This window comes from Coregonus lavaretus (assembly GCF_964263955.1).
Source record: "Coregonus lavaretus genome assembly, chromosome: 10".
NCBI classification, from domain to species: Eukaryota; Metazoa; Chordata; class Actinopteri; order Salmoniformes; family Salmonidae; genus Coregonus; species Coregonus lavaretus.
The window spans coordinates 58,957,118-58,982,805 of record NC_139997.1 but is presented as its reverse complement, the minus strand read 5'-3'; the positions used below and the strand labels follow the sequence as shown (position 1 = coordinate 58,982,805).

Here is a 25,688-nt window from a genome sequence, read left to right as displayed (position 1 = left end):
TCATGCAGCGCGATCTCCTTCGCATAGAGTTGATCAGGCTGTTGATTGTTGAGAAATTAACATTCAATTCTCTGGCAACAGCTCTGGTGGACATTTCTGCACTCAGCATGCCAATTGCACGCTGGAGGCGGCTTATGGTAGAGAAATGAACATTCAATTCTCTGGCAACAGCTCTGGTGGACATTGCTGCAGTCAGCATGCCAACTGCACACTCCCTCAAAACTTAAGACATCTGTGGCATTGTGTTGTGTGACAAAACTGCACATTTTAGAGTGGCCTTTTATTGTCCCCAGCACAAGGTGCACCTGTGTAAAGATCATGCTGTTTAATCAGCTTCTTGATGGATTATCTTGGCAAAGGAGAAATGCTCACCAAGAGGGATGTAAACACATTTTTGAGAAATAAGCTTTTTGTGCATATGGAACATTTCTGAGATCTTTTATTTCAGCTCATGAAACATGTGACCAACACTTTACATGTTACGTTTATATTTTTGTTCAGTGTATATGTTTTTAAATAACATTCTTAGAACGTTCTTTGAACGTTACTTATGTTTTCTTGTGTTTTTAATGGAACGTTTTCTTAATATTCTGAGAACATGACTTTAAATAGAACCATGAGGAAACCTGCAGAAAATGTTATGCTGAATTACTGAAATTCTCACCTAAGAAACATATGGTTCTCAGAACATTATGTTCTAGCTGGGTATCCTGCACCATTCCCAGAACATTGTGGGAAAGTTGTATGCAAAATAACCATAGGATAACCACGCTCTCACCAAGCTCTAAGAAACATATTGTTCTCAGAACGTTATGTGCTAGCTGGGTTGATATCGTTTAAACTGTGCCACATTTATTTTGTCTTAGTATGCCTCTATTTTCCTTGACAGAATAATTTTCTTCCTCTTTGACTGTGCATTTTCGGCTTTAATTGCAGTTCTTACTTTCGGACAATTTCCAGGGTACTCTATTTGGTAAGCTTGCCCTCCCAAAGTGGTTGACTTGTTGTGCTTAGTAGTTTTAGTTGTGCTAGCAAGTTAGCTAGCTAGAAGTTCTCAGCTGTTAGCAGTTTCTTACTGGCGATAAAAACTGATGATTGCCATAATATTTCTGAGTCATTACTGAATTATTTCATGTAACAAATCAAACCGCTATAAAAGGTAAAGTAAAAATCCAAACCAATCCGTGAATGAATACCAGTATATCGTTTTTTTACGGTTTACCGCCCTAACACGCGCACACACACACACACGCACACGTATTGGGAGAGCAGAATAGACACCTGAAGGAAAGCCACAGAGACAGAAAGGAGGTTATATATGAATGTTGCGGTTGCCACAGACAGAGAATGATGGTGATGGCATGCATTGCCTAGGGTGAAAACTAACGGCTTGAACAGTCCAAGAAAAACAGTCTCTCATATCAAACAGCTCCAGGTAAAATCAGGGAGGGGGCATTAAGGGGGGTTGTCAGTCAGTGTTTAGTGATTCACTATCCAGTCACTATCAGACCGACTAGTAGGCTAATTAGAATAGATGAACGAACCATAAACTATATTAGTCTGCCTCAAAGAATTGCCCCCCAGTTTGATATATCGGTAGAAATTCCAGGGAGAGGAAAGGAGGAGAAGAGGGTCCACTCTTTACCTTGACCCCTCACTTTCAAAGACAGAAAAAGTGAAAAACAGATAGCAAAAAGGCTGACACGTGGTTTCCATCTATTCATATAATATGAAAAGCTAATTTGTATGAAAAGCTCTCAAACAAGTTACAGATCTCCGTGGTTAAAAATGTTGTTCTATTTTCTTGGTTTTTCAATGCTTCAAAGGAACTGAAGGTGCGTAAAAGGATTCTGCCCAGAGCTGCAGGGGCCCCGGCACATCCGATGGATCGGAGGGACAGAGAGACAGGAATCTGGGGGAGAGCTGCGAGGGAGGCCAGGTGCTGCTCTGGCCTGGAGGCCCCTGAAAAGGGACTGGGATGGAGAATGAGGAGGGCTACCAGTGTGGGCCCACTCACTGTGGGGAACACATCTCTGGGTCCAGGGAGACAGAGACTGAAGACAGACAGCATTAAGCTACACAGTACGTCCTGATATAATCAAATTTGGGTAGTCTCAGACACAACCCTTTTGAGCTGAGTACTGAATATTATTTTATTGTCACTTACAGATCCAGACTAATGGAACTGATTCAGACAGCCACAAAATACAGACCTTGTGCAGTTAAACCCTCAAAGTCTCAGATCGGCCCCTTTTCCAGATGTTCTCCAGCTTTCTGCTCTTGATTCTTCTCCCCTGAGATATAAACATTTAACTTATTTGCTACTGAATGAAAACAGGCCAAGAAGCAAAGCAGGCCACGCGTTTCCACTCCAGCCCCAGCTCAGAAACCACCAGGTAGGCAGGCAGGAACAGCCTGGGGTCAGTGTCACCCTCCGTGCGCGCGTGTGCGTGCGTGTGATCAGAGGAGAGAGACATAAACAAATAGTTCCTGATTTGTTCCTCCCTCCCTCTGCAGATTTCTCCTGTTTTCTAACACTTCCTGTCACTAATAGCATTGGCACACACACAACACACACAAATGTACATGCACGCAAAGACACACATTCAGACACGCAAACACTTCACTCTGCTTTTTAAAGCACCAGTTAAAGGATACAGGATTACTGTACAATCGGGCCAAAAGGCCTTTGTCAAAGAGGAGTAATCAATAAAGAAACACATTCTATGGGAGAGAGACAACAAGCCCAGACGTGAAGGCCCCATCATTCTACACAGCTTTGAGCTCTTCGGTTTTCACAGAAGAACGTTGCTTCTCTTATTCCTGGTGGTTACTTCATAAAACACAGCGGGGGCTGCATTCGGTCTTCAACATTGACATTGTTTTATATTTTTTTCCATGCCGTGAAAATATGCAAAAAATAATCCTCTATCCATCGTATTTGGAATTTTCGATGCTGCCTGACTGTCTAGCGATTATAATAATAATAATAATCATAATATGCCATTTAGCAGACGCTTTTATCCAAAGCGACTTACAGTCATGCGTGCATTCATTCTTTGTGTATGGGTGGTCCCGGGGATCGAACCCACTACCTTGGCGTTACAAGCGCCGTGCTCTACCAGCTGAGCTACAGAGTCAAGCGAGCCGGAGAGTCAAGAAACTATATGAATGTAGGTCCATTATCATTTCTACACAGTTTCGATTTGGTTTTAGTCATTTAAAAATATATTGAGTTTGTTCACCCAAACCCCCCCCAGTACGAGACTGAGCAGGTGGGTCCTTGCAAAGCAGTTCATGCTGGGTAAAAAAGCAGGTCAACGGTCAGTTGATGTGGTGAAAAGCTGTGGAGAAATCCTGAACCAGACATTTGCATGAAGAGAACGGTTTCCAAATGCAAATGGAGAGAAAGCTGCATTTGAGGCTAACAGGGATATGAATCTGTGTCAGCAACACCGGCATAGATGGTCTTTAACTATGGGTGTGCAGTTCCAAGAGATGGCGATTGATGGGACACCTAACTCATGCCCCACAGTCCTACTGTAGGCTTACGTACCTCCTATATTCTGGATACATAACAGAAAAAGACAGGGGCAGCCAGTCCAGCAACACAGCAAAATAGCTATTTCCCTCTGTGGTTTGAAGTAAAGTATCTCTTTCTTAAAAGGAAGAGATGTTTACTACAGCAGAGCCCCATCCTTAAGAGATAAAGCCTGATTGTAATGAAACGTTTGACATCCTCTCAGTTCAGCACTGGCCTTCAAAAGCTCTGTTCAAAATGAATTGTGAAATCCAAGCGACTGAAGAAAAAAAAGTTTAGAGGTCATTTGAGCGAAAAGTCGCCACAAATCAGGAATCTAGCACATCCCCAGAGTGCACAGTGTCTGTTGCCAGGGATAGGAACCCTCTAGAAAAACCAAAAAATTAAAAAGGACTACAATGAAACCTTATCCCCCAAGGTTTTTAGCTGCATCACTTTGTTTGCTTAAAGGCCTATTCTGAGCGGTGTGTGGTGGTGGTGGGTGCAACATGAAGCCTGGCTCTGTGGCCGACCGACGTCCTGTCTATGTATCTGTAGATCTGCCTGCCTGCCAGGCTGCTATAGCGAGGCTGCACTGTAAACAAAAGAACATCTGACTGGAACATGGGCTATGGCTGCTGGGAGGATAGACTACACAAATGTGGGCTAAACATGGTCAACAAGCAGGCTTATGTATATTATCTATCTATAACATTTCATTTAGATTGTAAGAAAACATCTTCATGTAAACAAACTGATCAGACTACACAGGCAGATGTTGGCTAAAGAAACAGGAATACAAGTATGTAGGGTTGCACAATTCTGGTAACTTTCCCTAAATTCCCTGGTTGTCCAGAAATCCTGGTTGGATTTTCCACTTATTCCCTCCTGATTCAAAGAATCTTCTAACCAGGATTTCTGAGAAACCTGTCAATTTTGAGAAAGTTACCAGAATTGTGCAACCCTACATACTTGCATTCCTGTATGTTAAGCCAACATCTGCCTGTGTAGTCTGATCAGTTTGTTTACATGAAGATGTTTTCTTACAATCTAAATGAAATGTTATTGATAGATAGATAGTTCAGAACAATAACAACAAAAACTCAATAAATCTGATTTTTTAATATGAATAAACACTTGCTAAAGTGCCAAGATTCAGCATTTTGACATGTTCCTCTTGGCACTCTGTGACTTCTCAGAAGATTTTAACCGACTTAACCTCAAAAGTTATCTTAGTTCTCATAATCATTGTAAAGCCCTAGTTACTTTGTTGCTTTGACAAAGTAATTTCTGAAGATTATTATTTATTTTATGTGATTAGTGATTCATTTTAAAGGGATACTTTACCTACTTCCCCAGAGTCAGATGAACTTGTGGATACCATTTTTATGTATCTGCGTCCAGTTTGTAGAGGTAGTTTCGTGAGCCAATGCTAACTAGCTTTAGCGCAATGACTGAAAGTCTATGGGTATCTGCTAGCATGCTAGCAGATACCCATAAACTTCCAGTCATTGCGCTAGCATTAGTTAGAAACGTCCTTCAAACTGCACGCAAAGACATACAAATGGTATCCAGAAGTTCATCTGACTGAGGAAGTAGAGAAAGGGCCTCATTGTCAACATCCCAAAGTATCCCTTTAAAGTAAAAAAAATACCTGTCCCTCATTTTAACGTCAACCCTTTTACGTGAATTGAACTGTCGTTTAATATGGTGAAACTATTCCTTTTCAAATATTTTGAACATCTAATAGTCAAATCATAGTGTAAAAGCAGGTGAACTGGTTCTACTGTTTTTGGCAATTTTCTGGTGATTTGTGGTGGAAAACTGAGCGGGTTGAGCATAACACATCAACCCTGTTACCCATAGATAGACAGGCTAGAAATGGTTTAAGAATGTCATTTTATTTGTGAAGCTTGCATTCAATTGCCCCTCCCTGTTACACTCAACACGGTTCCATTCCCCCTGTCAAAAGGGGATTTATGGCTTATTTAAAATGAAATCGTCAACCCTGTTACGGTCAACCCTGTTACTATATTTGATACTTAAAGGGATACTTCAGTATTTTGGCAATGAAACCCGTTATGTACTTCCCCAGAGTCAGATGAACTTGTGGGTACCATTTGTATGTCTCTGCGTGCAGTTTGAAGGAAGTTGCTAACTAGCGTTAGCGCAGAAGTCTATGGTAACTGCTAGAATGCTAGTAGATACCATATACTTTTTTTTGTCATTGTACTAACTACAGCTAACTTCCTTCATTCTGGATGCAATCCTACACATGTAATAACAACAGCAACATGGGTAGTTAGCGTTCTCTGTGTCTATGGCCGTATCTGTATCTGTCCTAGAGAGACATGGAGCAGCAGGTGTCCTGGCTCAGCAACCTGGTCTTACTACCCTGGCCCAGGGTCCTGGGTCCTGGGTACGACCAGTGACAGCTGTGGCCTCAGTGACTTACATCAAGCGCCAGAAAGCACGGGGCCACATCCACATCCACCCACCACCAATACCCCCCCCCACCACATCACATCCCTTTACACTGAGAGATCACAGCCATGGCAACATAACATCCTCACAATCACATTCAATGCCTGCCAACATTCTACATTCTACTAACTCAAGTCTGGATCCTTAAAGCACCATGGATCTAAGAGTGGACAGTGTGCCAGAAAAAAAGGGCAGGGGAAAGTGTTAGCGCTCTGGCTGTCCTCCATTCAAATGGGTAGGGTCATCTTTAACAAGGACAACTGCCTATGACACACTGTTACAGTAGGTTACAGAGCCCAGAGGAATCTTGGGGTAGGACAGATAGTGATGGGGGAAAAATATCTATACAGTGATATATCGCGATTTTGGAGTATATATTTTTTTGACGGCAGTACCTGCGCCACAAATCTGGGATTTTCTATCCTATAGCTTGTTCTCCATCTTCATTTGAAATAGTGAGCCAACGTGTTCAACACTTTTATTTCCATAACTGATCAAAATGCATTTCTCATGCTCTCTCGTCTCTCTGTAGCAGACATATAGTGAGCAATATATTTGTAACATCAAATCGGAATAAAATCACAGTATCGAATCGCAATACATATAAAGTTGTGAGAATCGCAATACATATCGTATCGGCACCTAAGTATCGTGATAATATAATATTGTGAGGTCACTGGCAATTCCCAGCCCTAACAGATACAGTATGGTCCGGCAAAGAAAGCCCTTCACTTGGACAAGATACATATTCAACTGCTCATCTGTTTCATTGCCACCACTCAAACCTCCCATAGCACTTCCAACAGTATGCATGTGTAAAACGGTCTTACCTTTTTGAGCAGGGACAGACACTGAGGCACCTTGCGCTCCGGGCTTTCCAGCTTGACGATGCTGATGAAGTCAGACTCCTGCCGCTCATCTTCACTGGTGTTGCACAGGGACAGAGGGTGGGACTGGAGAGGAGAGAGATCGAACAAGGATTTAGAACCAAACCATACATTTAACCAAACCAGAGGGACAGACGGGGAACCAAATCAGCTGTGATCTTACCAGGTTGCACATTACAATAGGTAACACAATAGTGGCGCCAAACTCTGTGATTCTATCATGTCAGTCAGCTTTGCTTTGCTGTGAAACATACAGTAGCATAGGCCTATTGATGTATCTGTAAAACAGAGTACATGGAGATATCAACAGAGCAAGAGAAGGTTAAAATAATAAGGGTTGCTCATTTAACACAAAATACAGCTCCATGAGTGTGTACGGAATCTGCTGCTAGCTGTCCATACTGATGGTGTACGGTTGATATACTGTATGCATTGCACTTCCTGGACATGTGGGCGCAGATTTGACTAATAGTCTGCTTATCAAAGACTACAGAAAGACAATGGAGAAAAGAATATCCAACTAGAAGAGCTCTCCTCTCTCTCTTCTCCCAGCACTTTCCCTCAACATGACAGGGGCTCATTTAACGCATGCGTGCACACACAGAAAATGGGGTTTGACACATGACGATAAGAGCAGGCACAGCATGACTGGTGATGGTGGCTGGGACCGCGGACTGGTCTGGTATATATACAGGTAACTACCAAAATAAAGGAAACACTTTAGTAAATAAGGGATACAAAGTATATTGAAAGCAAGTGCTTCCACACAGGTGTGGTTCCTGAGTTAGTTAAGCAATTAACATCCCATCATGCTTAGGGTCATGTATAGAAATGACCAGTTGGCCATTATTTTGGCTAACATGGCTAGAAGAGATCTCAGTGACTTTGAAAGAGGGGTCTCAAAGGAGCATAGGGGGTTTAAAGTGTGTGTGTGTCTCAGTCACCAGATCTCAACCCAATTGAACACTTATGGGAGATTCTGGAGCGGCGCCTGAGACAGTATTTTCCATCAACAAAACACCAAATGGTAGATTTTCTTGTGGAAGAATGGTGTCGCATCCCTCCAATAGAGTTCCAGATTGTAGAAGCTATGCCAAGGCGCATCGAAGCTGTTCTGGCGGCTTGTGGTGGCCCAACGCCCTATTGAAAATAAAGCTTTTCTTACGTTCTATCCTCTATAATTGTATGTACTGTTGTCTCCGGCTGGAGCAGCTTCATACATCATTTTTAACTGTCAAATAAATCAAATAAAAAAGACAACGCGCGGTCACATTTGAGAGAATAAAATATCAAATCCTCATGTTACTGCCTAACACCCCTTAGCCATGGTATATTCAATATATACCACAACCCCAGCCCTTATTGGTTAAATAGAAGCGAACTTCGTAACACAATCAACTCCATGGATACGACGAGGGAGAGGGAGATGTTCAGTTTAGCTCATCCACTCATCACATTCATGTAAAGCTAGGGAAATAGTAGATAGTCTCTGGTGGAACATTTGATCCCTTCTGATAGGGAGGGGATAGATAGCTGCTGAAAGGCTGTATTTAAGAGCTCAAGGGGATAGCAGCCAAGTTAGAGACACAAGCTGCTGGAGTCGGTCGCACAACACGACACACAACAACCAAGCCGGGAGAGACTAGGCATCACGGATAGACAACGCATCCTTCCTCCAACGCAACACAACTACGCAACACTACACACCATGACATCAATCAGGGTATAGATGCATGAGAGAAACCAAGAACATAGGCAATGCCTCCTCCAGCACGACACTACACATGGGTGACTTGCATGGAAACCCAACGTTGAATTGCATTGAATTCAGCATGTTGAATAAAATGACATTTAAAACTACTTGGTTGTACCGGTTGTTACCGCTGTTGGTCCTTTTGACGGTAGGAATGCGAGACAATATAGCCACAGGAAAGTATAATTAAATCACCTCATCAAAGCGCTGGTAGTGCGTTCAGATTTCTATCACCTGACGCATGCTCAGACCATGTAAACATGTGCATGAGCTCGGCAGGTCTGCATGCGTGGCGTTCATGCATTTTCATCTTGTGTGCATACTTCAGGTGATAGAAATCTTAACGCACTACCAGCGCTTTGAAAAGTTGATGTAATTATACTTTCCTGTGGATATTGTCTGGCATTCCTACCTGCAAAGGGACCAACCGCACGGACAACCGCCAAAGTAAGTTAAAATACAATTTTATTCAACATTCTGGCTTTTAGAGGTCGTGAAAGGAAATGTTCCTGATTCAAATGCTCATTTCTGCTTGACGTAGAATTCAATCCAATTCAACATTGGGTTTCCAGGCAAATGGGTGACCAGTGCGTTTGTCATTCCGAGAGGAAAATTACTCGGTGTGACATCAACAACAAGGGCAGAGATGTATGGCTGTCTGTCAGTGTGTTAGAGAACAACCATAGATCAGCCCTTATTACAGTCATTACCATCATTACACTGCTCCATAAGTCACTCAGCCAGACCCAGCCAGCACCCACTCTCTCTTCCACCCCAGCACTCATTTACTCCTCCACCCCACAGCCATCCAGCAGCACCCACTTTCTCCTCCACCACAGCCCTACCCCGGGCCACCCCCCGCCCCGGGCAACCCCCCCACCCCACCCGCTGGTCCCTTCATGTGGCTGTGGGCTCACTGGGCTGAGGTCATGGGACCATGGGACTCCCCCTGATCTGATCTCACCCAGGCCCCAACGGAAATCCCCAAATTAAAAAGACCCAGGGGTGACATCAACAGCTGCCACAAACCCTGAGGCGGGATAGGGGCACTGACGTCATGAGTCACGCACGGCTATAGCGTGTCAGAGGGAAGGAGAGAGGGAGGAGAGACAGAGAGAGGGAGGGAGAGAGAGGAGAAAGTGAGACGGCGCGAGAACAAGAATGAGAATAAGGGAGAGGGAGAAAAACATCCAAAGTCAACCACCTCACGCATGGGTGGGACTCTAGTTTATGACCACCGTACACGTGCAACAACTGATTGATATACAACTATGGACATCAGAGCATTGGCAATGTAACTAAAACAACAACACCATTGATCATTACAGAGTGACTTGTACACTAGTGAGCCAAGAAGTCTGTCTGCACCAGACCAGGGTTAGTCAAATCTAAACAACGGATCTGTCCCAAAATGGCACCCTATTTCCTATTTAGTACACTACTTTTGATCAGGGCCCATAGGGGTCTGGTCAAAAATAGTGCACTATATAGGGGACACAGATAACGTCTGGCCTTCAGATGCAGATGCTGCTGGGTCGTCCCCAAAACAAAACAATAACAGAAGCTAAATCAGAGAGAACATTGTAAACTGGATGTGAACTATGTATTTACAGAGACAGACAGGGGGGAGATGCTATTGTAAACAGAGGACAGTGTGAAGTCACAGCCACAGCTGGAAACACATACTGTACACACGCACACACCCATATGAAGGGCCATATCTGCCCCCTAAAATACCTTGCTCGAGCTGTGTGTGTGCCATACGACAGACGGACAGAGGCTGCTACTGTAATGTAAGACCAGTCTGAGTAGCGAGGGGGAAGCTTGAACGTCTGTCCTGTCCTGTCCCTGCCCGGCCTTGCCCTGAGACATTGCGTTATTCTTATGGCGCCATAGGATTCTACAACCCATAGGAATCTCTAGTCTAGAGCCATGTCTGAGGGCAAGGCCCAGCCCTGCCACACTAGACTACATTACGGAGCCTGGCAGCTGCTTTCCCTATCCACGTTTACTAGGCCCAAATTAGAGACCCACAGCGGAACTTGGTCCTTTAACAAAGAAATAGGAAGTAAAAAATAAAAAGATAATGACAACTACTACTCCGCCATCGACATCACCACACCCTGACATAGTATTGGTTTAGAGGAAACGTCTAGAAATAATATCCCTATTCAGGCCTTTAGCTTTTAATCAGGTTTCACTATCTCTTTTTATTGTATAGCCTATACCAGTGGTCACCAAGATCACTTTCTGAGTAAAATGCAAGCCGAGATCTACCGCTCAGTAATAGATCATTTGTTGTATTACTTGTGAGGCACTGCTGAGTGAGCATAATCCAAAAATGTTTTACTGGACTGATGGCCTGCATCTGATGGTCAGTCTGAGGGGAGGGAGGGAGCAGCGGTGAGGCTGCCTCTCACCCAACTCACCGCCCCTCCTCTCTCCCTCCTTCCGCTGAGAAAAGGGGACACAGTCTTCCAGCTGATGGCGAAACTTATGTCGCAACAATTCATGTTGTTACTCCTAAGACCAGAGAAAGTGAAATTTTCCTTGATATTAAAAAACACACAAGCCACAAATAATGACAAATAGTTTTTTTTACAGAAAGGTTTGGTGATCGACTAGGAATGGCTTGGCGATTGACCGGTTAGTGACCACTGGCCTATACCATACGATCATGTTACACACTTGTACAGTTGAAGTCGGAAGTTTACATACACCTTAGCCAAATACATTTAAACTCAGTTTTTCACAATTACTGACATTTAATCCTAGTAAAAATTCCCTGTCTTACATCAGTTAGGATCACCACTTTATTTTAAGAATGTGAAATGTCAGAATAATAGTAGAGAAAATGATTTATTTCAGCTTTTATTTCTTTCATCACATTCCCAGTGGGTCAGAAGTTTACATACACTCAATTAAAATTTGGTAGCATTGCCTTTAAATTGTTTAACTAGGGTCAAACGTTTCAGGTAGCCTTCCACAAGCTTCCCACAATAAGTTGGGTGAATTTTGGCCCATTCCTCCTGACAGAGCTTGTGTAACTGAGTCAGGTTTGTAGGCCTCCTTACTCGCACAAGCTTTTTCAGTTCTGCCCACACATTTTCTATAGGATTGAGGTCAGGGCTTTGTGATGCCACTCCAATACCTTGACTTTGTTGTCCTTAAGCCATTTTGCCACAACTTTGGAAGTATGCTTGGGGTCATTGTCCATTTGGAAGACCCATTTGCGACCAAGCTTTAACTTCCTGACTGATGTCTTGAGATGTTGCACCAGTCCCTCCTGCAGCAAAACACCCCCACAGCATGATGCTGCCACCCCCGTGCTTCACGGTTGGGATGGTGTTCTTCGGCTTGCAAGCCCCCTCTTTTTCCTCCAAACATAACGATGGTCATTATGGCCAAACAGTTATATTTTTGTTTCATCAGACCAGAAGACATTTCTCCAAAAAGTACAATCTTTGTCCCCATGTGCAGTTGCAAACCAGTCTGGCTTTTTTAAAGTGGTTTTGGAGCAGTGGCTTCTTCCTTGCTGAGCGGCCTTTCAGGTTATGTCGATATAGGACTTGTACCTGTTTCCTCCAGCATCTTCACAAGGTCCTTTGCTGTTGTTCTGGGATTGATTTGTACTTTTTGCACCAAAGTACATTAATCTCTAGGAGACAGAATACATCTCCTTCCTGAGCGGTATGACAACTGCGTGGTCCCATGGTGTTTATACTTGCGTACTATTGTTTGTACAGATGAACGTGGTACCTTTAGACGTTTTAAATTGCTCCCAAGGATGAACCAGACTTGTGGAGGTCTACCATTTGTTTTCTGAGGTCTTGGCTGATTTCTTTTGATTTTCCCATGATGTCAAGCAAAGAGGCACTGAGTTTGAAGGTAGGCCTTGAAATACATCCACAGGTACACCTCCAATTGACTCAAATGATGTCAATTAGCCTATCAGAAGCTTCTAAAGCCATGACATCATTTTCTGGAATTTTCCAAGCTGTTTAAAGGCACAGTCAACTTAATGTATGTAAACTTCTGACCCACTGGAATTGTGATACAGTGAATTATACGTGAAATAATCTGTCTGTAAACAATTGTTGGAAAAATTACTTGTGTCATGCACAAAGTAGATGTTCTAACCGACTTGCCAAAACTATAGTTTGTTAACAAGACATTTGTGGAGTGGTTGGAAAACGAGTTTTAATGACTCCAACCTAAGTGTATGTAAACTTCCGACTTCAACTGTATATGTCCACATGCAACAACACCTAGCAATGTGGAAGTTGTGGAATTACTGATGTTAAACTACTGATATGGAAATCTAATGGGAAGAGAAAATATTTCACTTGCCTTGTACTGTATCCAATACTTGCCAACTTTGCAAATTCAGTATCTAATCTTCGCCCACATTGAACATTCGGCACTGAACGAAAATATAAACGCAACATGTAAAGTGTTGGTCCCATGTTTCATGAGCTGAAATAAAAGATCCCATACATTTTCCATATGCACAAAAAGCTTTGTTCTCTCAAATGTTATGCACAAATTTGTTTACATCCCTGATTGTGAGGATTTCTCCTTTGTTGGGGATAATAAAAGGCCACTCTATAATGTGCAGTTTTGTCACAAAACACAATGCCACAGATGTCTCAAATTTCGAGGGAGCGTGCAATTGGCATTCTGACTGCAAGAAGGTCCATCAGAGCTGTTGCCAGATAATTTTATGTTAATTTCTCTACCATAAGCCGCCTCCAGCATCGTTTTAGAGAATTTGGCAGTACGTCCAACCGGCCTCACAACAGCAGACCACATGTATTGCGTTGTGTATTGCGTCGTGTGGGCGTGTGGTTTGCTGATGTCAAGGTTGTGAACAGAGTGCCCCATGGTGGTGGTGGGGTTATGGTATGGGCAGGCATAAGCTACTGACAATGAACACAATTGCATTTGATCAATGGCAATTTTAATGCACAGAGATACCGTGGCGAGATCCTGAGGCCCATTGTTGTGCCATTCATCCACCGCCATCACCTCATGTTTCAGCACAACCCCATGTCGCAAGGATCTGTACACAATTCCTGGAAGCAGAAAATGTCCCAGTTCTTTTATGGCCTGCATACTCACCAGACATGTCACCCATTGAGCATGTTTGGAATGCTCTGGATCGATGTGTACGACAGCGTGTTCCAGTTCCCGCCAATATCCAGCAACTTCGCACAGCTATTGAAGAGGACTGGGACAACATTCCATAGGACACAATCAACAGCCTGATCAACTCTATGCGAAGATGTGTCACACTGCATGAGGCAAATGGTGGTTTTCTGATCCACGCCCCTACCTTTTTTTTAAGGTATCTGTGACCAACAGATGCATATCTGTATTCCCAGTCATGTGAAATCCATCTTTTAAATTGTTGCATGTTGCGTTTATATTTTTGTTCAGTATAAAATGCTAATGTTTGTGACAGTGTCTATATTTTGCATTGTTTACAAGACTAGGCATTATCTTCTTTTTTTTTTTTAGATATGCCCGCACTTCACTTACAATCAACCGACTGTGAACATTGTCCAGATGCCTCAATTTGTACCTTCGTCCGGTTAGCAGCAGTCTGGTGCTGGGCTATAAACAGCATCAAACACAGACACAGACAGACTGAAATGTCTTCATTTGGTTTTTGTACGGGCCTGAGAAAAAGGGGGCCTGGGAACCAAAATCACTGAGTCTCCATTTCAAAGGGACTAGAAACTGCAGGGTGCACACACATTTCCTTGCGCTGTTCACAATGGTCACTCCTCCTCCTCCTCTTCTCTGTCTACTCCTCCTCTCCTCCGTCTATATTTGTTTAAAAAGCTGAGGGGGAGAGATCTCATCCTCCTTCTTCACTCCATTCCTTTGTAGCCACGATTAAAGACATTCCTATCCAGCTCAATCAAAGTCTGACTGTCTCAAAATACTCCAAGGCAAGAATCTAACAGCCTCAAAAACAAACAGACCAGCAGAAAAAAAGAGAAAATAAATAGTAGCTGTGGTGAGAAGTCAATAATTTCTTTCCCCCTCTTTGCCCTGTGGGTCTTCTTTTTTCATGTGCCAATAAGCGGCGGTGCTGCGACTGAGAAGCCTTCTACTTGTTCATCTGCTGCCAGGCAGGAAGGAGCTGAGCCTAGCCACTTATGTTAGGGTGAGTTAGAGAAGAGAGGGGGAACCAAAATAAGACATCTAGGGGAAATGTTAAGAGAGGGGGGACCGTTAAAGAGGGGGAACAGGCAGGAAGGAGTTTGAGCCAGCTACTTATTTCAGGGTGAGACAAGCGAGAGGGGGAACCAAAAAGAGACAGGGGAATAGTTAAGAGATGGGTCCCAAAAAGACGGTGCGTTAGAGAAGAGAGACTGGCTGAACCAAAGAGAAAAAAAGGGAACTAAGAGTTTGAAGAGGAAGAGCTTGTACCTCTCATCTGACAGCCTCTACACTTCAATTTCCATCCATTGACTCAACAGAGCTCAGGCTTTTAAAGGCAGAATCCGCCTACACGATTGATGAAATACTACACAAAAATATCTCAAAGTCAGAAGTAAAATCAATCATTCAGTTGGAGATCAAATAAATATCTCAACGGGTCTATTCTATCATGTAAATCTAGGGTGTGGGTGGGAGGGGTAAGATAGAGGTCAAACCCGAGGCCAGTTAAGCCAAGCTAGTGTACGTCAAGGATTAATTATATAAACCCAGCCCCCAGCTAACACACACACTCCTTCTCCTCTCCCTCCAGCACCACCAAAATATGTAGCTGCTGACCTGGTCTTCGTTCCGACCATCAGACTTCCAGTAGAGCCAGTCAACTGTGTGTGTGTGTGGTGTGTGTGTGTGAGAGAGAGTGTATGTGTGTGTGCTTGTGCACGGTGTGTACAAAACATTAGGAACACCTGCTCTTTCCATGACATAGACTGACCAGGTGAATCCAGGTGAAAGCTATGATCCCTTGTTGATGTCCACTTCAATCAGTGTAGAAGTGCCTTTGAACGGGTATGGTATAATGCCAGGCGCACTGGGTTGTGTGTGTTAAGAACTGCAACGCTGCTGGGTTTTTCACGCTCAACAGTTTCCCGTGTGTATCAACAATGGTCCACCACCCAAAGGACATCCAGCAACTTGGAAGCATTGGAGTCAACATGGACCAGCATCCCTGTGGAACGCTTTCGACCCCTTGTAGAGTCCATGCCCCGACGAATTGAGGCTGTTCTGAGGGCAAAAGGGGGTGCACTCAGTCTATATGTGTTTGGTGTGTGTCTGTGCATGTGTCTGTGCGTCAGCCGGTCAGCTGAATGCCTGTGCTGCTGCTCCACAGCTGGGCTCCAGCCTGATCCAAACTGCTCTGCCTAGCTCAGCCAGGTCGCTCAAGATCCAATTCGAAATCCGACGTCCATCCAGGTACCCAGGACATTGGGAGATGCCTTCAAACCATCCACTAGGGGCAACGGTGAGTGCTATTACCATCAAGTAGGGTTTTGATAGGGCGTTGTGGATTGGTGTAAACCGCAAGCTCGGCTCCGAGGGTCACGTGTTCAAGCCCAGTGAGGCACTCATATTTTATTTTATTTAACCCTATCCCAAACCTTACTTAACCATTCGGAATGAATGCCTAAATGAGCAGCAGCTGCTCTGAAGTCAAATATGTCAAACCATGAGATCTTTTGGGCCTGGCTGAGACTCACGCCACTCTACCATCAAACACACACATACAAAGACCGGAGGCTGGATTAAAGGGTCAGGATCTTCGAAAGGAAGAAGGGTGGAAGGAGAGGAGAGCAGAGGCAAGACGAGAGGAGTAACATTAGGGAGTTTCAGTAGAGGGGTCTGTGTTTAGCCATTCTCTCTCTCTCTCTCTCTCTCTCTCTCTCTCTCTCTCTCTCTCTCTCTCTCTCTCTCTCTCTCTCTCTCTCTCTCTCTCTCTCTCTCTCTCTCTCTCTCTCTCTCTCTCTCTCTCTCTCTCTCTCTCTCTCTCTCTCTCTCTCTCTCTCTCTCTCTCTCTCTCTCTCTCTCTCTCTCTCTCTCTCTCTCTCTCTCTCTCTCTCTCTCTCGGAGTCAGTGGGAGTCTGAGGTAATTAGACAGACAGCAACACTTCCTCTGAACCGCGTGAACTTCCTGTCTCCATCAGAGATCTATGTCAACAACAGATGGACGGTTCCTGGGGAAAAGATGAGTTAGCCTGCTGCCCACCTGCCCGCTTGTTTGACACAGACCGACTATCATTATCCTGAGTATGAGACTTTGAGAGTGACTGCGTGTGTGTGTGCAACAGAGTAGGTGTATACGGATGTCTGTGATTGTGCGCGTGTGTGTGTGTGTGTAAGTGTCTATGCAAGTGTGTGTGCGAGGCAAGTAACAGTGTGTGCGTGTTTCCCTCTAGATGTCCATCCTAGGGAGGGTTGAGCAGTAACCCAACACCGTGCTGTGTGGAGGAGTGAAGGAGTGCAGCTCATCCTCAGGGTTAGGGCAGGGGGGCACAAAGGGGTGGGGAACGACCCCTTTCCAAGGGACCAATAATTACCCAGGACGGGGTCCTACACACACACACACACACACACAGACACCTGAGAAACCTCTATCCCAATTGTCAATTCCCCAATTATGGATTATAAGACAATAACTCTACACATTTTATTCAATTAAAACAAATATATTTCATGATCCATAACCAGCCCCTAACTGGTAATAAACTACCTTGACTCCAACCAAAACACTCTCCCTGGGTTTGCAATGCAGTGCACACTGTACAATGGGCAGTCCAATCATATACTGAACAAAAATATAGGAGACCACGTGTAGGAGATCACGTGTAGGATCTCCATATCCGGCTTCTTCACCTGCGGGATCGTCTGAGACCAGCCATCCGGACAGCTAATGAAAATGTGGGTTTGCACAACCAAATAATTTCTGTACAAACTGTCAGCAACTGTCTCAGGGAAGCTCATCTGCGTGCTCGTCGTCCTCACCAGGGTCTTGACCTGACTGTAGTTCGGCGTCGTAACCAACTTCAGTGGGCAAATGCTCATCTTCGATGGCCACTGGCACGCTGGAGAAGTGTGCTTTTCACGGATGAATCCCGGTTTCAACTGCACCAGGCAGATGGCAGACAGCCTGTATGGCGTCAGCTGGGCGAGCGGTTTGTTGATGTCAACGTTGTGAACAGAGTGCCCCATGGTGGCGGGGGGTTATGGTATGGGCAGGCATAAGCTACGGACGACGAACACAACTGCATTTTATCGATGGCAATTTGAATGTGCTGAGATACCATGACAAGATCCTGAGGCTCATTGTCGTGCCATTCATCCGCCTCCATCACCTCATGTTTCAGCATGATAATGCATGACCCCATGTCGCAAGGATCTGTACACAATTCCTGTAAGCTGAACATTTCACAGTTCTTCCATGGCCTGCATACTCACCAGACATGTCACCCATTGAGCATGTTTGGGATGCTATGGATCAACGTGTACGACTGCGTGTTCCAGTTCCCGCCAATATCCAGCAACTTCGCACAGCCATTGAAGATGAGTGGGACAACATTCCACAGGCCACAATCAACAGCCTGATCAACTCTATGCCAAGGAGATGTGTGCATGAGGCAAATGGCGCTCACACCAGATACTGACTGGTTTTCTGATCCAAGCCCCTAATTTTTTTTTTAAGGTATCTGTGACCAACAGATGCATATCTGTTTTCCCAGTCATGTGAAATCCATAGATTAGGGCTTAATGGATTTATTTAAATTGACTGATTTCCTTATATGAACTGTAAAATCTTTGAAATTGTTGCATGTTGCATTTAATTTTTGTAGAGAGATTATATCAGTGTATATAGATTACAGACTGAGACCAGGGAGTCCTGACTGAGAAAAACTTTACTTTTCTTTTTCTGAGTTCTACAGAAGCATCTGGAAAAGTGGGTCTTGACTGTCAACTCACAGCCCCTTTTCTCTCCTTCCAAATGCTTCAGGAACAGGAGGCATTACCGCTTCAGCCCTGTCAAAACAAGAGGCCTGGCCGGCCTGTGTATGTACGTGTCAGATTTCCCCCTGGCTTTATTGACACTGTCATTCTCAGATCCAGTAACGCTCGCCACAGAGAAGGACTCGGGGGGATAACAGATCCCATAATGAGGACAGAATAATTATCCCCAGCTAGCCAGCCCAAACCCAAATCTGCGAGGCTGCTTTCTTAGAGTATGAGCTCTCCCCATCCTGACTCCTCTCACAATGAGTGCCGGCCAGCCCGTCAGACTGTCTCTCCTCACTTAGAAAGGGATTAGCATTAGAGGAAAGAGGAGGGTCAAGGAATGAAAGCAAACACAGGGAACTTTAAGGTTAATTATCATTAGTGATGGGAGAAAATATCTATACAGGTACAAATCGCAATATTATTTTGCACTGTATTATATAGATACTTTGATTCTTTGAAATCATTTTAAATTGTTATTGTTTTTGCTAGGTAGCGTTATCTAGTGCTAGTCGGCTGTACCTGAGACAAAACTCCGGTATTTTTCATCCTCCATCTTCTATTTAAATAGTGAGTCAACATGTTTTCAGCACTTATATTCCCATGACTGATCAAAACTAATTTTCTCATGTTCTCTTTTGTCTGTCTGCAGCAGACATATAGTGAGCAATATGTTTGGAACATCAAATGGCAATAAAATTGCTGTATCGAATTGCAATACATATCGTATCGGCACCGTGATAACATCGTATCGTGAGGTCTCTGGCAATTCCCAGCCTAATTCCCTGGCAATTGACAGACTGAATAACAATGAGTGTGATGTTCTGAGACAATTGTCTCTTATTGAAATTAAAACACACATAACCCTACTACTTCTGGCTTGCATCTGTGTGCACAGTGTGTGTATTTCACATATGATGGAGTGACACTACAGGCTCTATACGGCCTAAGCACACCAGCCAGCAATGAGCACTCTTGAATAAATGGGGAGACAGACAGTGCAGTTACACAGACACGCCAGCAGGGTGTGCAGTGTTACATCCAGCCTCACAGCACTAACAGGGAGGACTGAACACAGGGTCAGAAACGCATTACTGCACCACTGACCTGCCTGAGTCCCCAGCTAAAAGTGTGACACAACACACACACACACACACACACACACACACACACATAACCAAACACTCCGATTGGGCAGAGAGGGGTCAGACAGTTGCCCCTATTGGTTAAGTCTACAGTCACTCACAACCCACTGGGCAAAAACTGGTTGAATCAACATCGTTTCCACGTCATTTCAACCCCCAAAATCAATGTGATGATGTTGAATCAACTTAGAAAACTGATTGGATTTGCAAAAAGCCATTAACGACAGGGCATTTTACTTTTAACCTAAATCCAATGACATAGTGAAATGTTTTGTTGATTTCACATTGAATTCATGTTAGTTGACAACTCAACCAAATGTAAATCAAAATTAGACGAACTGACCTCTGTTCCCAGTGGGAATGTACCTACCTCTGTCTGTCTGTCCCCTAGCTCCAACATCAACACTTAATTCATTCCTCAGATCTCTCATCTATGGTGTCTGTCAACCAATCAGCCTTGAGACACAAATAGCAGGAAGTGATAGAGTTGAACGGTCACAAGGATTTACTGTATTGTACAATGTGAGCACAACAAGAGCATTCTGAGAGGGTTTCATATGAGACATACTAAGGCGCACTGCTTCTTCTAACAATTAAGTAAAAGATGAATGACATAGCAAAATGGCCATGTTCCATTTCTATAGGCTCTTTGTGTCCAGTGTCACAATGCTTTCAATACAAGCCACAAGTGGGTCAGTAACATGCGTATCGCCATGGAGACGGCTTGGAGACGGTGACCTTGCCCTCCCCTCCTTAGTTCTTCACAGGTTTAGTATCTCTGCCACACACACACACTAGAACAAACACACACTAGAACACACTAGAACACACTGGACTAGAACCCATTATCGCCACTCCATCACCCCCAGGCTCACACTATCCATTTCAAACCTCTAGGTCAGGGATCATCAATTAGATTCAGCCACGGGCCAATTTCTTTCTTGAGTGGATGGTCACAGGGCGGGAACATAATTACAAATAATTTGTAGACCGCAAATTGACCGCAAGAAGCCCAAACAGATATAATATTGGACTAAAACATAACAATTTCAAACCTTGCTTACATTTGTATACAATCACATATATCTCTCTATTATGCGTGGGAATACTTAGGAACAGATTTCCCAAATTAAAATCAATTGGAGCTGATTTGCTGATGGTTTTACAGTTTTTTATGTCCAACAATAAAAATAATTGTTTTCGGGTATTTTTGCTCAGAAAATGTCATAAAATCACCCGCAGGCACTCCTTCCGAGCGGCGCAGTGGTCTAAGGCACTGCATTGCAGTGCTTGAGGCGTCACTACAGACCCGGGTTCGATCACAGGCTGTGTCACAACCGATTGTGACCGGGAGTCCCATACGGCGGCGCACAATTGGCTCAGTGTCGTCCGGGTTGGGGGAGGGTTTGGCCGGGGGTTTTACTTGGCTCATCATGCTCTAGCAACTCCTTGTGGCGGGTCGGGCGCCTGCAGGCTGACTTCAGTCGTCAGTTGAGCAATGTTTCGTCCAAACACATTGGTGCAGCTGGCTTCCGGGTTAAGGAGCGCGGTTTGACGGGTCATGTTTCGGAGGACGCATGACTCGACCTTCGCCTCTCCTGAGCCCATTGGGGAGTTGCAGCGATGAGACAAGATTGCAATTGGACATCACGAAATTGGGGAGAAAAAGGGGGCCAAAAATACAAGAAAATTTTAAATTGTGTCAATGGCCACCAGTTGAGGAACCCTGCCCTACAGGCTAGTAGTAACTGTGATAGTCAATCACTGTCAGTTGTAGTAGTTGTAGATGTACACTGAACAAAAATACAAACGCAACATGTAAAATGTTGGTCCCATGTTTCATGAGCTGAAATAAAAGATCCCAGAAATGTTCCGTACGCACAAAAAGCTTATTTTGCTAATTTCTTTGCACACATTTGTTTGCATCCCTGTTAGTGAGCATTTCTCATTTGACAACATAATCCATCCACCTGACAGGTGTGGCATATCAAGAAGCTGATTAAACAGCATGATCATTACACAGGTGCATCTTGTGCTGGGGACAATAAAAGGCCACTCTAAAATGTGCGGTTTTGTCACACAACACAATGCCACAGATGTCTCAAGTTTTAAGGGAGCGTGTAATTGGCATGCTGACTGCGGGAATGTCCACCAGAGCTGTTGCCAGAGACTGTAATGTTCATTTCGCTACCATAACCCGCCTCCAACCTCGTTTTAGAGATTTGGCAGTACATCCAACTGGCCTCACAACCAAAGACCACGTGTAACCAGCCCATGGTGGCGGCGGGGTTATGGTATGTGCAGGCATAAGCCACGGACAACGAACACAATTGTTTTTTATTGATGCCAATTTGAATGCACTGAGATACCATGACAAGATCCTGAGGCTCATTGTCGTGCCATTCATCCACCGCCATCACATCATGTTTCAGCATGATAATGTGGTCCTCTGTAGCTCAGCTGGTAGAGCACGGCGCTTGTAACGCCAAGGTAGTGGGTTCAATCCCTGGGACCACCCATACACAAAAATGTATGCACGCATGACTGTAAGTCGCTTTGGATAAAAGCGTCTGCTAAATGGCATATTATATATATTTTATTATAATGCACGGCCCCATGTCGCAAGGATCTGTACACAATTCCTGGAAGCTGAAAATGTTCCAGTTCTTCCATGGCCTGCATACTCGCCAGACATGTTACCCGTGTACGACAGTTTGTTCCAGTTCCCGCCAATATCCAGCAATTTCGCACAGCCATTGAAGATGAGTGGGACAACATTCCACAGGCCACAATCAACAGCCTGATCAACTCCATGCGAAGGAGATGTGTCGCGCTGCATGAAGCAAATGGTGGTCACATCAGATACTGACTGGTTTTCTGATCCACGCCCCTACCTTTTTTTTTAAAGGTATCTGTGACCAACAAATTGCAAATAAATTCATTCAAAATCCTACAATGTGATTTTCTGGGGGAAAAAATCTATTTTTGTCTGTCATAGTTGACGTGTACCTATGATGAAAATTACAGGCCTCTCTCATCTTTTTAAGTGGGAGAACTTGCACAATTGGTGGCTGACTAAATATTTTTTTCCCCCACTGTATCTGTATTCCCAGTCATGTGAAATCCATAGATTAGGGCCTAATTCATTTATTTCAATTGATGGATTTCCTTATATGAACTGTAACTCAGTAAAATCTTTGAAGTTGTTGCATGTTTCATTTATATTTTTGTTCAGCGTAATATAGTAGTGGACAGGGCCCTATAAAGTGAGGTTACTGGGGGATGTAGGGAAAAATCAAGCCTTCTCTACATCATATGATTCGTCTAACAAACGCACGTTGGAAGAAAGTGGAGGGAGGGAATTAGCCTAGGAGGAGGCAGAGAGAGAGAGAGAAGTCCATGCTGTGGATGCAGGGCAAGCGAGAGAGACATATGTAAAACGTTGCTGGGATGGGTGGATCTGAGGAACGTGCCAGGCCGAGCCGTCGTCTGTAACCAGCCTTCAGCCTTGCCTCTCTTTCTCCCTCTCCCTCTCCCTCTCTCTCTCTCTCTCTCCCTCTCTCTCTCTCATCTCCAGCTCTGTGCCACCTCCTCCTCCACCTCCTCTCCTCTAAAAAGCCCTAACCACCCGGCCACATCGCATCAGACCGACGCCCAAGTGCCAACGCACCACTATGAGCTGTAATGCACTGCACCAGTCACCGCTTTCTAGGCTGGAAGCTGTAGAGGGACTATACATACACTAATGTTTCTCATCCTTTTTAATATCAGGAACCGACAAGCTGTGTTTTTTCCTCGTTGGGGGGCCAGGGATACTGCGAACATTTTGTCAATTAAGCCCTTTTTTCTACTTACCGAGAGTCAGATGAACTCATGGATACCATTTTTATTTCTCTGTGTGCAGTTTGATGGTAGTTGAAGCTAGTTTATGGAGCCATTGCTAACTAAAGGTAGCACAATGACTGGAAGTCTACAAGAACAACTAGCATGCTATACTAGCATATCCCTTTAAACTAACACTGTAGAACTGACTAAATTAGTGTCACTTAACCATCTAAGGGACCGCTGTCGGTCCACAGGGGAAGCGGAGAAACACTGACATACATTATGCCCTTACGGTAAATCCATATGAATTCAATCACTTTTTGACAGCAGCCCTTACGATTTAAATAAAACCTTCCATACATGTTTGCCCATGGAAGAAGTGGTCAGAAAGTTACTTTTTTTAACCTGAATTCCAAAAGATTCAGGAGATAGACATGCTCGAAGTTGACCCATTTTGCATACCCCACCATACCATGAGACATACCAGAGTCTTCATCACTGGAAAGGATAAAAGGTTGAGTGTGATATAATTTAAAAGCTTACAAACAGTGTTGTCAAATTATTGGATAATTTCTTGAAAAATATGTTTTTGAATAAAAATTATGCAATTTCTTAACCTTTATGTCAATTATATAAAAACACGTAAACTCTAATTTTTTTCATATTCGCATATGTTGTAGCATATGTGCCCGCCATGGGTTGAGACACAACATGATCTTGAATACCGGATGGGTATTCAATCATAGAAATATAGTTAATAGAATGGACCTATCCCTTCAGACCACTGCAATTTAATTGGTACACCATTGAAATGTAAATTGAATTACAATTTTTACTTCTAATTAGTACCACAAAGATGGCCGCCGGTCCACCCACCGTTGAATGTCAACATAAATGGTCATGTCTATTCTAGTATCTATGATTTCAATACGTTTCCTATGGAGGATTAACAGTAACATTTAAAACAACAGATATTCCCATTCAAGTCAACATTCTCTGATGTGTAGACCTTCAACCATCTTTGTGGTACCATTTGAAAGTCAACATTTCTATTGTATTCCCATCTTAGTACATTTATCAGCCAAAACATGACACCCACCCTGTATTCAAGAGCATGCTGTGTCTCAACCTGCTCTTGGTAAAAGACCAAGTCCATATTATGGCAAGAACAGCTCAAATAAGCAAAGAGAAACAACAGTCCATCATTACTTTAAGACATGAAGGTCAGTCAATACGGAACATTTCAAGAACTTTGAACGTTTCTTCAAGTGCAGTCGCAAAAACCATCAAACGCTATGATGAAACTGGCTCTCATGAGGACCGCCACTGGAATGGAAGACCCAGAGTTACCTCTGCTGCAGAGGATAAGTTCATTAGAGTTACCAGCCTCAGAAATGTTTGCCCAAATAAAGGACAATGACCCAACACACCTCCAGGCTGTGTAAGGGCTATTTTACCAAGACGGAGAGTGATGGAGTGCTGCATCAGATGACCTGGCCTCCACAATCCCCCGACCTCAACCTAATTGAGATGGTTTGGGATGAGTCGGACCGCAGACTGAAGGAAAAGCAGCCAACAAGTGCTCAGCATATGTGGGAACTCCTTCAAGACTGTTGGAAAAGCATTCCAGCTGAAGCTGGTTGAGAGAATGCCAAGAGTGTGCAAAGCTGTCATCAAGGCAAAGGGTGGCTATTTGAAGAATCTCAAATATAAAATATATTTTAATTTGTTTCACACTTTTTTTGGTTACTACATGATTCCATATGTGTTATTTCATAGTTTTGATGTCTTCACTATTATTCTACAATGTAAAAAATATGTAAAAATAAAGAAAAACCCTTGAATGAGTAGGTGTGTCCAAACTTTTGACTGGTACTGTATGTATGGAAGGCTTCGTTCAAATCAAAAGGGGTGCCGTCAAAAAGTGATTGAATACAAATGGATTTACCCCATAGCAACTGTTCTAGGGCCTGTGTTGTTGTTTGGGTCATTATGGTCAGGATGCTCATCATAAGATCTGAGCCTGTTAAGAAGAGTAGAGAGTAGCTTTAGGCCCTCCTGCGTGGCTCAGTTGGTAAGAGTGC

General features: G+C 43.8%; 1 protein-coding gene across 2 annotated transcripts in view; it reads right to left on the bottom strand.

Moving 5' to 3' along the window:
• The window catches only part of LOC311136090 (E3 ubiquitin-protein ligase RNF43-like), a 170,150-nt gene that overhangs the window by 56,965 nt on the left and 87,497 nt on the right, over positions 1-25,688 (bottom strand). For both annotated transcript variants that reach the window (XM_084170172.1, XM_084170173.1), the window contains exon 2: positions 6,835-6,957. In XM_084170172.1, the coding sequence (XP_084026298.1) occupies positions 6,835-6,957 (123 nt within the window). The remainder of the gene's footprint in view (positions 1-6,834; positions 6,958-25,688) is intronic.